Here is a 15,951-nt window from a genome sequence, read left to right on the forward strand (position 1 = left end):
GGTCTTGTTCCCCCGTAGCCTGAGCTAGCTAGGGGTAGGGTAATGATGTATCCCTTGTGGCGCGGTCGGTCCGAGCCCTGGGTCAGGCGAGGCGGAGACTTCTCCTGAGGCCAAGGTCGGGGTCGGGCGAGGACGCGATTCCTCCCGAGGCCGAGGCTGAGGCCGAGTCTTGGGGTCGGGCGAGGCAGAGACCTCCTCCCGAGGCCGAGGCCTAAGGTCGGGTGAGGCGGAGATTCCTTGTGCGCCCGAGGCTGAACTTTGCTGTTGTCAGCCTTGCCCGAGTGGCTGGCACAGCAGTCGGAGCGGGGTGAGCGGCACTGTTTTCCTGTCAGATCGGTCAGTGAAAGGGCGAAGTGACTGCGGTCACTTCGACCTTGCCGACTGAGGCGCGTGTGTCAGGATAAGGTGTCAGGCGATCCTCGCATTGAATGTGCCTGCGATACGGTCGGTTGGAGAGGCGATTTGGCCAAGGTTGCTTCTCGACGAAGCCTGCCCGAGCTGGGCCTTGGGCGTGCCGAGGGTGCGCCCACTGCCTGAGGAGGCCCTCGGGCGAGACGTAACTTCGTCCGGGACTACAGTTCCCGCCCGAGGCTAGGCTCGGGCGGGGCGAGATCGCGTCCCTTGGGTAGACGAAACCTTGACCTGAACCATGCCCATCAGTCTTTGCGGTTTGCACTGAGAGTGGTTACCAGCCGTGTTTAGGAGTGTTGGGGTAGCCCTAATTACGGTACCCGACAGTAGCCCCTGAGCCTCTAAGGGAGTGTTGGTACTCGCTTGGAGGCTTTGCCGCACTTTTTTGCGAGGGGACCGGCCTTTCTCGGTTATACTTTGTTCCGGTGGGTGCGCGCGAGCGCTCCCGCCGGGTTTAGCCCCCAAGGCCTCGGAGGAGTGGTTTGACTCCTCTGAGGTCTTAATGTCTTTCGTGATGCCTCGGCCGGCCTGGTTGTTCCCTCATGCGACCTGATTGTAGCCCGGGTGCATGGTCAGGTTCCGAGTTTTTAGGCTGGTTTGTTGACGCTGTCAACGGTTTGGCCGTAGCCGGGTTGCGAGAGCAGCCCCCGAGCCTCTGCATGGAGCGAGAGGATGGTCAAGGACTGTCTCGACTTTTATTATACGCCCCTTTGTCGCCTTTCCGCAAGGAGGAAGGGGGGAAAGCGCCATGTTGCCCTTAGAGGGCACCGAACATGGTGTCTCCAGTGAGTTGCTAACGGGTGATCCGAGTGGACGTCCGTGCCCCATTCGATAAGGGTCGGCTAGTGGTCCGAGGGCTCGATGCCTCCCTCTGGTGGGATTTCGTTACAAAATCGCTCCTGCTGGTCTTGGAAATGTCCTAGGGTACCTCGGGAGTGTAGCCCAAGCCTCGGCCATGTAACGGACGTACCCAGAGTCATCCCTCACTCTGTGTGCTCTGGGGTGGCTGTCGAACCCTTCTAAGGGGCCAGCCTTCGAACCACTGATCAGTAGTGGGCGCGGAGCCCGAGTGCTCTAGGGCGACTGTCGAACCCTTCTGAGGGGCCAGCCTTCGAACCCCTGATCAGTAAGAGGGCTTGGAGCCCGAGTGCTCTGAGGCGGCTGTTGAACCCTTCCGAGGGGCTAGCCTTCGAACCCCTGATCAGTAGGAGGGCTTGGGGCCCGCTTCCTTCGTGGAGAAGGATCCCTTTCGAAATATCCCCTTTCCCGGTCCCTGTAGCAAGAGAGAGAAAGGGGAAGAGGAAAAGGATATGAATTTAAATGGCGTGGCGCACCTTTTTTGGCGCGGTCATCATAGCAGGGGCGAAACGACGTCCGCTTCGCCTGCCAAAGGTGTCGCTTGCCCTGCCGAGGAGTTAATGTGACGGGACGGGCGATTCACGGGGCGGCCGCGTGCGTGGGTCATTCGAGGAACGGAACACGAGCGCGTCGTCTTCACGCCGTGGGAGAGGGCTCCCCTGCCGCTTCAGGAGGGGACGCGAGCCTGCAAGCGATTTGACCGCTGCTTGCGCTCGTCCGCTGCTGCCATTACTGCCGGTCCACTTTTGGCCATATCAACCGTCACGCCTTCTTCCGTGGCTGACTGACCCGTGATCGTTGTGCTCGATTGGCACTGTTGGGTCATGCGCAGGGCTGCCTCGAGTCGCGGCACCAGTTCCGCAGTCGAGAAGGCGCGGCATTGGCGGGGGCGGTGCGGTTTCTTGCACGTAGTAACCGGCGCGCCAGTTACATGACATGTGGGCCTAGGCCTTCACGCTGACCCAGCGGATGCGATGAAGCCGAAAGGGTGCACAACCATGGTGCGGTTGCACGCCTCCTGCATGGCGGTCCGCCCTTTCGCCTGCTGGTTTCAGCAAGAATGGGGGAACGCTTATAACCGCGGGGTGGTTACCTGCTTCGCGCGCAGTGGTTTGGCTTCTTCCGTTTCTGGTCAGCTTGCATGACGTGTGGGACCCAGCCCCCGTGTCGTAGGGGAGGACCTCGGAGCACGTCGGTGAAGACTTTGCCCGTGACGCTTGAGGATGTGAGTGGGGAGAGCCGCCTTTAAAAAGGGGTCGATCCCCTGGGCGGTAGCCATGTCTTCGCACTCCCCTCATGCATCGCGCCCTTCCACCTTCCGAGCCCCCGGATGGGGAGCACCCATGTTGCCTTCGTCTTGCTGCTGTTGGAGGAGCACGATCTCGCGGGGGTTGGCGCCCTTCAGTCATCGCTCGGCTTCAAGGATTTTCGTCATGCAGCCCGACTGCATTCCCTCACCAATGGTCATCCAGGATGATGACCACCAGTTCGGTGGTGGGGAGAAGCAAGCCGGGTTGTGGCCTCTACCCCGCCCTCAACTTCAAGGATGTTCATCATCCGGGCTGGGGAGGAGGGGAGCGCACCGAGTTGGGCCCTACCTCCGCGTGGGCTGGCGACCCGCTTCTTCCCCTGGCATTCAGGGGGAAGGGCATACCCCAGCTCTGCGGAGGAGGCGTCCTCCAGCCATGCGGGGGAAGGCGAACTGCTGCTTCCTGGACAGGGTGCAGTTGTCCGTCCTCCACCCAGGCGACGGTTGCTGGCTGCACTAGGGGGTCGCACAACACGTCATACACTGCGAGGGCGGTACTCGTGTTCCAGGACAGTCCCGTTCTCGTTCTTGTGGCGAGAGCGGGAGTGAGGACCTGCCGGTGTGCTTTGGGGCGGCCGCCGCTCGCTGGTGCGGTGTTGGTGGGCAGGTGGCCGTTGTCGTCGGTGCTGAGGTGGTGGTCGCCATAGGTGAGGCTGCTTCTGCTGAAGCGGTTGCCCCTGCTGACGAGACCGTCAGTGCCACCTGCGCTCCGGGCCTCCGACTCTTTGGCTTTAATGGCTGGTTCTCGTCCCCCGTGAGGGGACGTGAACGAGGGCCTTCCAGCAGTAGCGTTTGCCCTGGGGCCATCGCTGTTGTTGTCTTGCCATCCGAGACGGAGGTCGTTGCCGCGCTGTTGGTGCAGCGGTCACCGGCGAGCCTCCCGGAGTTTGTTGTCCCGCAGGCCCTCTGGTGTAGAGGTTGTTCATACCCGCAGGAGTGGAACCGGAGTCCCGTTTGTAATGGTACCCTGAGTATGGGTGTTTGTTCATTGTGGCTGTCGAGGCCTGAACATCTGGGCAATTTAGCGTAATGTCATTTTTTTCCTCATTTCAAGCACTAGAACTTACTTGTCGGCTAGCAGAACCACTTAACCAAGCGTGAGTTGCCTTGCGCGGAAGGTGACGAGTGAGGTATCCGTATCCCGGAGGCGTAGGAGTCCCTTGGCTCGGTCGGCCTAGCCGCTCAAGGTTTCTCTTGCTCAGTTTTAGAACCTTCGGCCGCTCTGCGATGAGCCGAAGCCGGAGGCAGCAGTGTCGGCATGGACAGAGGCGGAGTCGGCTCGAAAAGAGGCTTCATCGGCCCGGGAGCACGTGGCTTCCCTGGCTGAGGAGGTGCAGCAGCGGTGGCTGGAGCTTGGCTAGGTCATCCGCGAGCGGGACCAACCCCGAAGTCACGCTGCCGAGGCCGTGAGCCGGGCTGAGGTCCTCGGGGGACAGCTGGCTAAGGCTACGGAGCGGCCAACCGAGGTGTCTGCATGGGCCGAAACCCTTGCGGAGAACCTGGTCGTGGGGGCCCAAGCGCGGTGCTGGTGCCCTCCCTTGGGGTGGAGATCCTTCTGCCCGTATCACCGTCCGAGGCCGGGCCAGGTCCCGCCGAGGGTGGAAATGTCGCCAAGGGTGCTGCTGCTCCCCCTGCCGATGTATGAACCTGCAAGAACAATTTGTATGTAGTATGCGTATGTTTTTTGCGGTCGCTGGGGCCTAAACATTTTAACGCCGAATTATAAAGTTGTGTTTTCTTTCTTCTTGTTTCGTGTGTTTGGACTTGTTTGGTAGCAGAGTCCCTCGTCCGAGCGTGAGTTACTTTTCGTGGAAGGTGATGAGTGAGGTATCCGTATCCCGGAGGCGTAGGAGTCCCTTGGCTCGGTCGGCCTTGCCGCTTACGTGTACTCTCGTCGTTTTCAGGACCCCGTTATCGAAGCAGTCGAAACGGCACGAAAGCCATTCTGGCAGAAAAGTTTTCAAGCGTTAGGACTTGTTCGGCAGCAGAATCCCTCGTTCGAGCGTGAGTTACTTTTCGCGGAAGGTGATGAGTGAGGTATCCGTATCCCAGAGGCGTAGGAGTCCCTCGGCTCAGTCGGCCTTGCCGCTTACGTGTACTCTCGTCATTTTTAGGACCCCGCTATCAAAGCAGTCGAAAAGCACGAAAGACGTTCTGGCAAAAGACTTTTCCAAGGAAAATTTTGACGCAGAGGGAGTTCCCCCCTTCTAGCCCCCGAGGGAGGGTCGGGCTTTGTCGAGGCAAGGCTGATCCTTCCTTGACGGTTAGACTTTATTTGTGTACGTAAAGAAAAAACGAGGTATATGAACGACTTGAAACATCTTAAGGGTAGAAGCGACGTAGCTGTTGGATGTTCCAAGCCTTGCTGTAGACCTCGCCTTGATCGTTGGCCAGCTTGTATGTTCCGGGCTTCAAAATCTTGGCGATGATGAACGGCCCTTCCCAGGGAGGAGTAAGCTTGTGGCGCCCTTGGGCATCTTGCCGCAGCCGAAGCACCAGGTCTCCCACCTGGAAGCCTCGGGACCGGACCCTTCGGGCGTGGTAGCGTCGCAAAGACTGCTGATACCGTGCCGAGTGTAGTAAGGCCACGTCCCGAGCTTCTTCGAGCTAGTCCAGTGAGTCTTCTCGGCTGGTCTAGTTGCTTCGGTCGTCGTACGCCTTTGTCCTCGGGGAGCCGTATTCTAAGTCTGTGGGTAAGATAGCCTCAGCCCCATAGACTAGAAAGAACGGCGAGAAACCCGTGGCTCGGCTCGGCGTCGTCCTCAGACTCTAGACCACCGAGGGTAGCTCCTTCATCCACCGCTTGCCGAACTTGTTGAGGTCGTTGTAGATCCTCGGTTTAAGTCCCTGCAGAATCATACCGTTGGCTCGCTCCACCTGCCCATTCGTCATGGGGTGAGCTACGGCGGCCCAGTCCACACGGATGTGCTGGTCCTCGCAGAAGTCCAGAAACTTCTTCCCAGTGAACTGTGTGCCATTGTCGGTGATGATGGAGTTCGGGACCCCAAAGCGATGGATGATGTTTGTGAAGAACGCCACCACCTGCTTGGACCTGATGCGGGTTAGGGGTCGGACCTCGATCCACTTGGAGAATTTGTCGATGGCGACCAGCAGGTGCGAGAAGCCCCCGGGTGCCTTCTGTAAGGGACCAACAAGGTCCAGACCCCACACAGCAAACGGCCAGGTGATGGGTATTGTCTGCAGGGCCTGAGCGAGCAGGTGCGTCTGTCTCGCGTAAAATTGACACCCTTGGCAGGAGCGTACAATCCTAGTGGCGTCGGCCACCGTGGTCGGCCAGTAGAAGCCTTGTCGGAAGGCGTTTCCCACGAGGGCTCGGGGTGCTGCATGGTGACCGCAAGCCCCCGAGTGTATTTCTTGCAATAGCTCCTGTCCTTCGGTGACGGATATGCATCGTTGGAGAATGCCTGAGGGGCTGCGGTGATAGAGCTCCTTTTTATCACCCAGTAGGACGAACGACTTGGCGCGCCGCGCTAGTCGCCGAGCTTCGGCCTTGTCGAGGGGTAGCTCTCCTCGGTGGAGATATTGCAGGTACGGGGTCGGTCAGTTTCGGTTTGGCGCAACCCCATTCCGCTCTCCCTCGATGCGCAGGGCCTCACCCTCGGCTGCCGAGGATACCTCGGGCTGGGCCGGGGCCTCCTCGGGCTCGGGCGTGTCGTCGATCTTGACGGAGGGTTGATGTATGTCTCTAGAGAAGACGTCTGGGGGAACCATTGTCCGCCCCGAGGCTATTTTTGCCAGCTCATCCGCAGTCTCGTTGTACCGTCGAGCGATGTGGTTGAGCTCCAGTCCATAGAACTTGTCTTCCTGGCGTTGAACTTCGTCGTAGTAGGCCTCCATCTTCCGGTCGCGGTAGTGGGAGTTCTTCATGACTTGGTCGATGACAAGCTACGAGTCGCCACGATCGTCGAGGCGCCGAACCCCTAGCTCGATGGCGATGTGCAACCCATTAACCAGAGCCTCATACTCGGCCATGTTGTTTGACGCCGGGAAATGGAGGCGCAACACGTAGCGGAGATGTTTCTCGAGGGGTGAGATGAAGAGCAGGACAACACCTGCTCCCGTTTTCATCAACGACCCATCGAAGTACATGGTCCAAAGTTCTGGTTGGATCGGAGCTGTTGGCAATTTGGTGTCGACCCATTCCGCCAGGAAATCTGCCAAGACTTGGGACTTTATGGCCTTCCAAGGAGCGAACGAGATTGTCTCGCCCATGAGTTCCACCGCCCACTTTGCTATCCTACCCGAGGCCTCTCGGCACTGGATGATCTCCCCCAGGGGGAAGGATGACACCACAGTCACCGGATGAGACTCGAAGTAGTGTCGCAATTTTCGCCGTGTCAGAATTACTACGTATAGTAGCTTCTGGATTTGTGGGTAGCGGGTCTTGGTCTCGGATAACACCTCACTGATGAAGTAGACCAGCCTCTGGACGAGCAGTGCATGCCCTTCTTCTTGTCTCTCGACTACGATTGCGGCGCTGACCACCAGAGTGGTCGTGGCTACGTAGATCAAGAGGGCTTCTCCCGCAGCGAAGGGCACCAAGATGGGCGCGTTTGTAAGGAGCGCCTTTAAGTTTCCGAGGGCTTCCTCGGCCTCGGGGGTCCAAGTGAAGCGCTCGTCCTTCCTTAAGAGGTCTTACAAGGGTAGGCCTTTTTTGCCGAGGCGCGAGATGAAGCGGCTCAGAGCTGCAAGGCATCCCATGACCCTTTGTACTCCTTTCAAATCTTTGATGGGCCCCATGTTGGTGATGGCCGCGATTTTATCCGGGTTGGCCTCGATGCCTCGCTCGGAGACGATGAACCCCAGGAGCATGCCTTGGGGGACTCCGAAGACACACTTATCGGGATTGAGTTTCACGCCTTTCGCTCTCAGACAATTGAATGTCATTTCAAGGTCGGAGAGGAGGCCGGAGGCTTTCTTCGTCTTGACAATGATGTCATCGATGTAAGCCTCGAGCGCTCGGCCGATGTGCTCTCCGAACACGTGGTTCATGCACCTTTGGTATGTTGCACCTGCATTCCTCAAGCCAAATGGCATAGTAGTATAACAGTACATGCCAAAAGGTGTGATGAAAGAAGTCGCGAGGTGGTCGGACTCTTTCATCTTGATTTGGTGATAACCTGAATAGGCGTCGAGGAATGACAGGGTTTCGCACCCAGTAGTGGAGTCCACAATTTGATCGATACGAGGCAGAGGGTAGGGAACCTTCGGACATGCTTTGTTTAGACCAGTGTAGTCTACGCACATCCTCCACTTCCCACCTTTCTTTTTCACAAGCACAGGGTTAGCTAACCATTCGGGATGGAATACCTCTTTGATGAACCCCGCAGCCATGAGCTTGTGGATCTCCTCGCCTATGGCCCCGCGCTTCTCTTTGTCAAAGCGGAGCAGGTGCTGCTTCACAGGTCGGGCTCCCGCTCGGATATCCAGCAAGCGCTCGGCGACATCCCTCGGTATGCCCGGCACGTCCGAGGGACTCCACGCAAAAACTTCGGCATTCGCGCGGAGAAAGTCGACGAGCACTGCTTCCTATTTGGGGTCGAGCTCGGAGCCGATCCGGATTTGCTTGTAGGCGTCGTTGCTGGGGTCGAGGGCGACAGACTTAACCGCCTCAGCCGGCTTGAAGTTGCCGCCATGGCGCTTCACATCAGGCACCTCCTGGGAGAGGCACTCTAGGTCGGGGATGAGGGCCTCGGACTCGGCGAGGGCCTCAGCGTACTCCACGCATTCCACGTCGCATTCATACGCATGGCGGTACATGGATCCGACGATGATGACCCCGTTGGGGCCTAGCATCTTGAGCTTGAGGTACATGTAGTTGGGGACGACCATGAACTTGGCGTAGCACGGTCTCCCCAGCACTGCGTGGTAGGTTCCTCGGAACCCGACCACCTCGAACATGAGGGTTTCCTTTCGGAAGTTGGAGGGAGTTCCAAAGCAGACAGGCAAGTCGAGTTGTCCAAGGGGCAGGACGTGCTTCCCGGGGATGATCCCGTGAAAGGGCGCCGCACCAGCCCGGATCGTGGACAGATCGATCTCCAAGAGCTCGAGGGTCTCGGCGTAGATGATGTTGAGGCTGCTGCCTCCGTCCATGAGGACCTTGGTGAGCCGGGCGTTGCCGATGATAGGGTCGACAACGAGCGGGTACTTTCCTGGGCTTGGCACACAGTCGGGGTGGTCGCCTTGGTCGAAGGTGATGGGCTTGTCGGACCAGTCCAGGTAGACTGGCGCCGCCACCTTCACCGAGCAGACCTCCCGGCGCTCCTGCTTGCGGTGCCGAGCCGAGGCATTCGCCACTTGCCCACCGTAGATCATGAAGCAGCCGTGGAGCTCGGGGAACTCCTCTTCCTTGTCGCCCTCTTTCTTGTTGTTGTCTTGGCCTTTGTCATCTCCCGCCGGTGGCCCGGCCTTATGGAAGTAGCGCCGAAGCATGACGCATTCCTCAAGGGTGTGCTTGACGGGACCCTGGTGGTAGGGGCACGACTCCTTGAGCATTTTGTCGAACAGGTTGGCCCCTCCGGGAGGCTTCCGTGGGTTCCTGTGCTCGACAGCAGCGACGAGATCCGCGTCAGCGGCGTCGCGCTTTGCTTGCGCCTTCTTCTTGGCCTTTTTCTTTGTGCCGCGCTGGGCAGATGCCTCGGGGACGTCTTCCTGCTGCCGTCCCTGAGGCTGCTTGTCCTTCCGGAAGATGGCTTCGATCGCCTCCTGACCAGAGGCGAACTTGGTGGCGATGTCCATCAACTTGCTCGCCTTGGTGGGAGTCTTGCGGCCCAGTTTGCTCACCAGGTCGCGACAAGTGGTGCCGGCGAGGAACGCCCCGATGACATCCGAGTCGGTGATGTTGGGCAGCTCGGTGCGCTGTTTTGAAAACCGTCTGATGTACTCTCGCAGGGATTCCCCTGGCTGCTGGCGGCAGCTTCGGAGATCCCAGGAGTTCCCCGGGCGCACGTACGTGCCCTGGAAGTTTCCAGTGAAAGCCTTGACCAGGTCGTCCCAGTTGGAGATCTGTGCGGGAGGCAGATGCTCCAGCTAGGCCCGGGCAGTGTCGGAGAGGAACAGGGGGAGGTTGCGGATGATGAGGTTGTCGTCGTCCGTTCCTCCCAGCTGGCAGGCCAGCCGGTAGTCCGCAAGCCACAACTCCGGCCTTGTTTCCCCCGAGTACTTGGTGATGGTAGTCGGGGCCCGGAACCGAGCTGGGAACGACGCCCGTCGTATGGCCCGGCTGAAGGCTTGCGGACCCGGTGGTTCGGGCGAGGGGCTCCGATCCTCCTCACTATCGTAGCGTCCCCCACGCCTGGGGTGGTAGCCTCGGCGCATCTTCTCGTCAAGGCGGGCTCGACGGTCGCGGCGGTGGTGCTTGTTGCCGAGGCCACTACAAGAAACTGGTTAAAGAACGTGGGTGAAAAACCGTCAAACTTAATGTAATAGGCCGTCGAACTTACCATAAGAACGTGGGTTTACCCACGAATATAGCCGACGGCGATTTTTGGACGAACTTAAAGAAGTAAGTTCGACGGCCCCCACGTTCTTAAGGTTAAGAACGTGGGTACCGTCGAACTTAACATTAAGAACGTGGGTACCGTCGAACTTAAGGTTAAGAACATGGGTTTTTAAGTTCAACGGGGGCCGTCAAATGTTTTCCCATAAGTTCGACGGCACCCACGTTCTTAACCTTAAGTTCGACGGGGCCACGTGGCCGTCGAACTTATGGGTCGTGCGTGGGTCGGCGAGGGCTGCCCATTAAGTTCAACGGTACCCACGTTCTTAACCTTAAGAACGTGGGTACCCACGTTCTTAACCTTAAGAACGTGGGTACCCACGTTCTTAACCCTTTTCCAGAAAAAATAAAAAATACAGAAATGTAAAATTAGACACACATAATATCACATGCAACACAATATATCACATACAATACAGATTTCAAACACATTGATATATGTTCATATCACAAATTCACATAAGTCCAAATATATAAGTTCGCAAATTCACATAAGTCCAAATACATAAGTTCACAAATTCACACAGGTTCACATCCATAGTTCACAAGTTCAAACACAAGTTCAAACATTAGCTCCATCACTCTCGATCAGGACATCAGATTGTTGTTCGTAGCTCCACCACTAGAATTGAGACATCTGTCCGCAAAGTCAACGTGAGGGGGAGGAGTCACTTGATGAGAGCCGAAATCCTACAAAATAAACCAAATATCTCATAAATATACAACTGGCATTAAATCACATGTACACAAAGATATAGAAAAGCATAATAAACACAAAATGTGGCTTCCAAGAAGATCACAAAATGCTGGCATTAAATCACATGTACACGAAGATATAGGAAAGCATGATAAACACAAAATGGGGCTTCCAAGAAAAGTTGCAAGATTAAATTCAGTTGGCATTGGAACGTGTAGGATTAGAGTGGTTGATAGACACAGAAGAAAGACAGAGCTAAAAAGCACTCGCGCCACCATATTATGTATGTTCATATCACAAGACTTCATTAATCAAGACAAGAACTAACCAAATCTAGTTACCCACACAAAAGAGACTCCAAGCAACCATTTTAATATTTGCTGATTTTTGGACAGCAGGACAGCAACTACTTGTTTAGCTCATAACTCACAAGATATGCATCCACAAATAGTAAACTAGGACTTTCTAGAAAGCTTATAAAGCCCTCTATAACTTTTGTATTATCATCATAACAATATTCGACCTTTAGAAAGGTCAAACAGTGCTAAACGTAAATTCTGTCCAGATTTGGACAGAATTCGACTACTCACTTCAAAAATCTATAACTGGAGTCTCAGACATCCAAATCAAGTGATCCTAGACTTTTTAGAAAGATAATAAAATTGTCTACAACTCATTTATAATAATCTCAAGGTGATTCAATGTGTATCAAAGTCAGTTAATACAAACAAACATTGCTGTCCAGACTTTTGACAGATTCAAACATCACATTTCAAAGAGCCATAACTTGACTTCTAGACCAGAAAAAAGGGTGCTCCAAAATTTGTTGGAAATCTTAAGGAAAGTACTACAATTCTTCTATAATTACTAAGAGCAGATTCTAAGTTTAACATGGGCAAACAAGGTGTTGATCTCAATGCAAAGGTGCTGTTTTCATCCAACTCCAAGAAATATGGAGTAAATTACCTGTATTCATTTCCCTTCACCGTACTAACAATATCAAGGAATAAATACTTACGGGGGAAAAGAAGTATCCACGTATGTCTCTGGTTTCTCCAAGATGGCTGCTCACAATCGCATGCTTGAGCTTCCCCTTCTCTGGAAAGACAACGACCATTGCGATTTGAAAATATATAAGAAGCCAACCAAAACAGACGCAAGCACAAATAGCAGAGCAGTAACAAATGACCAGCGCACATCACCTGCTGCCGCAATCCTCCCAATTTGATGCATCGCATTAACAATGGCCGATTTCCCAACGTTTGGGATCCCGACCAGGAGGGCAGTTCCCGTGCAATTGCAGTCGCCATGCTTGATCTCCCTCATTCTTGCTTGCACGACTTTCAGCACCTACATGGTAGATAGATTTCAGGGGGGAAAACGGCCGTATTAGACATGCATCATCTCCAAGTATAGCAGATCCCAGAATCACCTACACGATTGCGAAACCACCAGAAACAGCACTGCTGGCCGCGACCTGGCCTACCTCCTTGATGCTTTCCCTGCTATGTGAGTTTACCGTGACGCAAGGGCAGCTCCTCTGCTTCTTGATGTACGCCACCCACCCCTGCAGCAGCACGAGATATACTGTAATAATAAAAGGTAGCTCTGCCTTAACAGCATCAGTCTTAGCAGTAGAACATGACCCGCTTCACGTTTTCCTTGAGGGCAGGTAATGGCCTCACAGCAACATTCCCAACACCGGCAGCCTTGGTGTGGCGCCCCCCTAGTGGAGGGCCACGGCTTGCCATAGATCCACTGTCACTCGTATCTGGCTCCATGTAGAACCGAGCTCGGAAGGCTGCCAGGTGAGCATATTATGCAGGAGGAACTGCAACCGATCCAAATTGCGGGTCAGCATTCTGTGTACCTCAACGGTGACCAAGAAATTGAACTCAAATGCCAACTAGAACTTACCAATCGATACTGAGCGTGTGCACCTAGCATACCTGAAAAAGGTTCATCTTCAGCTTTGAAATCAATCAAAAGAACGAAAGCAATGGACGGGAGCTGTAAAACGTTACGTGTAACACAAGTTGTTGGTGAGAGTTTGTAACCCATCAGCCGTAAAGTTGTTCTCATCCCACAGAACATGGTAATGGGCAGGGCGGCTTGTTCCCTGAAAGCACCCCCCATTAGCTTGGTAAAACAATTAATGAGATTCAGCTATGGGATAGGGAAACCCAACCTGAATGCCAGCATGGCTGCACAGGTAGAAATCAAACTCAGTTGGATGGCAGATCTTCGAGTCCACCATGGTGCCTATATTTCCACACAAAAAAAGAGTTTTAGGACATTCAGATTATAAAATAAAGCTTAAAATGCAATGAAGGACACATCAAGAACTAACCAGGCAGTATGTTCCCGCTTTTATCGACAGCACGATTATCATTGTGATTATTAGCAAACAACCTGGTGTGATGACGCTTCTGGACCACGACAAAAGTAACTGGAGGCTGGTAGTCAGACTCCAATGACGCATAGGCCTATATCCATAGTTTCACAATGGTGGTCAGAGAAAAAATAAAGGTGAAGCTAGTTACCAAACTAATGCATTCAAATCAAGTTTACCTTTCTAATGGCATCAAGTTCATACAACAGAACTTGGTAGAATTGTCCCTCACTGACGCCATCCCTGAAAGTGATAAAGTGTTTAATATACAGAGAGTGGCAGACAGAGAAGGTGCTCATGAAAGGAAACAAACCTGTAGAATATGATCCTCTTTGGTTTCTGTCCAGTTGCCCTCCAGAAAGATATGAGAAGCTCCCTGCACAACCAACAAAAGTTATGTATCTCGAGGAATCCAAGCGTGTAAGAGTAGGAGCGAATGCATTTCACTTATCTTAGTAAAGATCATACCTGATCATGCCACCAGAGAAAGTCCCCCTTTTAGGATCTTGCCATACCTTGAAAAGATCCTGTATCAATTCTTGACGATGGGCTTGAGCAATCACCAATCCTGCATACTTTGTAACCTCAGGCCAGTCTTGAGAAGCAACCACCTAGGAGAAAAACAGTGAGAAAAAAATAGTAAAACTTCAACTGAAAAGATAGCATTTCTTTGTCAGGATAGGTCTTCACTTACAGCTGCAATGGAAGGACTAGAATCTTCCCCAGGATGGGGATGGGTCACATCAGCACTAAAGATAATAGTCGCTATGTCACTGACAAGGGGGATTCTCCTTGCCAAAGCATCAACAAGCACAGTATTCCTTCCCCCAACCTTAAAAGTATGATAACTTTAAGAGGAGAATCGGTGTTAAAATCAATATTAGAAGAGTTAGCGCAACTACATACCTTCACATTTATTTTCAGGGCAACATTTGCAAGATACTGCTGCTTGTTCACCTTGAAAACATGTTTAGTCAGACAACATTGGGAGACCAATCCAAGATTAGTCTCACAGATCCTTTTGACATCCCCTGAAGAATGAGAAGAAAATTAATAGCAAAGCTTATTCATTGAGCAAATGCCCAAGCCTTTTGGAAGAAAACATACCGTAAAGAGAACCATTATTGTCAGGCAGTATAACAATCAGCAAGTTGAGTTCTCGGCCCTGAGGCCTGAGTATGTTCATCGCATCTTGATAGCGTCCCTTTAGTGCTCTTTCAACAAGTTCAGGCCTTGCATAGCAAGGTGACAGCACAGGTTCAAGTACAAAATCCTAAAAGAGAGTAAGAAGAGCAAATAACACAAATGAAAATCAAAATGACAAACAGATGTATATTCAAGTTCTGAGTGACACGCATACCATTCCTGATACTTGGCACATCAAACCCAATTCATGACAGAAACTCCTGGCAGCACCATCTTGCACATTCCGGCAGCAACCTCGGGCATCGGGATCCAGAAGCAGCCGCCCCACCCAGGGCGCAGCGCACAGACAGCGTAGGTCTGAGGAGGAGGGGCCTGGTTACCTCGGTTTCGGACGGGTCCGCCAGGTCTGCCTTGTTAAGAAGGACGACTGCGCGGCGGTCTGGCTCTAGAGACCCGCGGCGGCGAAGGAGAGGCTCGAACGATGAGGAGGCGGGCGCGCGCGCGTCGCGGAACTCTGGCTTGACGCCGGGGAAGGACTTGGGCACGCCGAGAAAAGGGTTTATCGGCTACGGGTCGAGGTGCTCGCAGCAGCGGCGCTTGATGGCGAGCACCGCACGGTACCACCCTGCCCAGGCGCGCGGTGGGGCGGTGGGGCACGCGCGGCGAAGCGCTGGCGGCGGGCAGGTAGCGGCGGGCTGGCGGCGAGGCAGGTAGCGGCGGGCGCGCGTGCGGTAGACAGAGGGAAAAGAAGACAGACGCGCGGGGTGAGAGGTATTTAGGTTTTTAGGTTAAGTTCGACGGTGTTCACGTGGCCCACGAATTTAAGTTTAGAACGTGAGTACCCACGTTCCTAATATGATAAATTCGACGGTTTTATCACGGGCCCACGAATTTAATATAAAAACGTCGGTACCCACGTTCTTAAATTAGCCCACGAACATAACTAAATTAAGAACGTCGGTACCCACGTTCTTAAATTAACCCACGAACATTTATTAGTTTCTTGTAGTGGGCGATCCGGGGCTGCAGGCGTCACGTCCCGTGTGCGCCCGGTGTGGACCGAGGCCTCCCGCATGAGTCGGGAAGTCATTGCGCGATGCTCCGGGGGGCACCCTTGCCTTCGGGAGGCAGAGCTTTCGGCCCGTCGGACCGCGGCATCCTCCAGAAGATTCTTGAGTTCTCCCTGGATACGCCGCCCCTCGGTGGTGGATGGCTCCAGCATTGCTCGGAGTAGTATTGCCGCTGTAGCTAGATTCTGGCCGACCCCGCTGGAGGCCGGGGGCAGCCTTGCCCTGGCATCGTCAACGATACGGCGCTGGACGTCCCTGGCCCGATGACGCGCTTCTCCGGCGAGTGCTCGGCCTGCCCACTCCTGCTCGATGTTTTGCCGGAGCTGCACAAGTTGCCCTGCTTCCTCGTCGAGCTTGGCCTACATCTCGCGGATTTGCTCGAGCTGTGTGTCCTGACCCCCCATAGGGACTGGGACCACAGCTAGCTCCCGCGGGATGTCAACGCGAGAAGCAGGCACAGGGGGATCGTCATCCTCCGGCATACCGAGGTGGTTGCCTTCGTCGCGACCCCCTAGATCGACGTGGAAACATTCGTGACTTGGGCCACAA

At 54.4% G+C, this 15,951-nt stretch overlaps 1 protein-coding gene and 1 pseudogene across 1 annotated transcript in view; both read right to left on the minus strand.

Moving 5' to 3' along the window:
* The window catches only part of LOC111590271 (DAR GTPase 2, mitochondrial-like), a 28,082-nt gene that overhangs the window by 12,040 nt on the left and 91 nt on the right, over nt 1–15,951 (minus strand). Inside the window, exons 2-5 of the mRNA XM_023301186.1 lie at nt 14,713–14,868; nt 12,281–12,361; nt 11,997–12,144; nt 11,813–11,892 (exon numbers count right to left, since the gene is read on the minus strand). Coding sequence (XP_023156954.1) covers nt 11,813–11,892; nt 11,997–12,144; nt 12,281–12,361; nt 14,713–14,868 — 465 coding nt within the window. The remainder of the gene's footprint in view (nt 1–11,812; nt 11,893–11,996; nt 12,145–12,280; nt 12,362–14,712; nt 14,869–15,951) is intronic.
* On the minus strand, nt 12,379–14,612 carry LOC103641614 (protein argonaute 1B-like; annotated as a pseudogene).

The sequence above is a fragment of the Zea mays genome, chromosome 10, assembly GCF_902167145.1.
Source record: "Zea mays cultivar B73 chromosome 10, Zm-B73-REFERENCE-NAM-5.0, whole genome shotgun sequence".
In the NCBI taxonomy this organism is placed as follows: Eukaryota; Viridiplantae; Streptophyta; class Magnoliopsida; order Poales; family Poaceae; genus Zea; species Zea mays.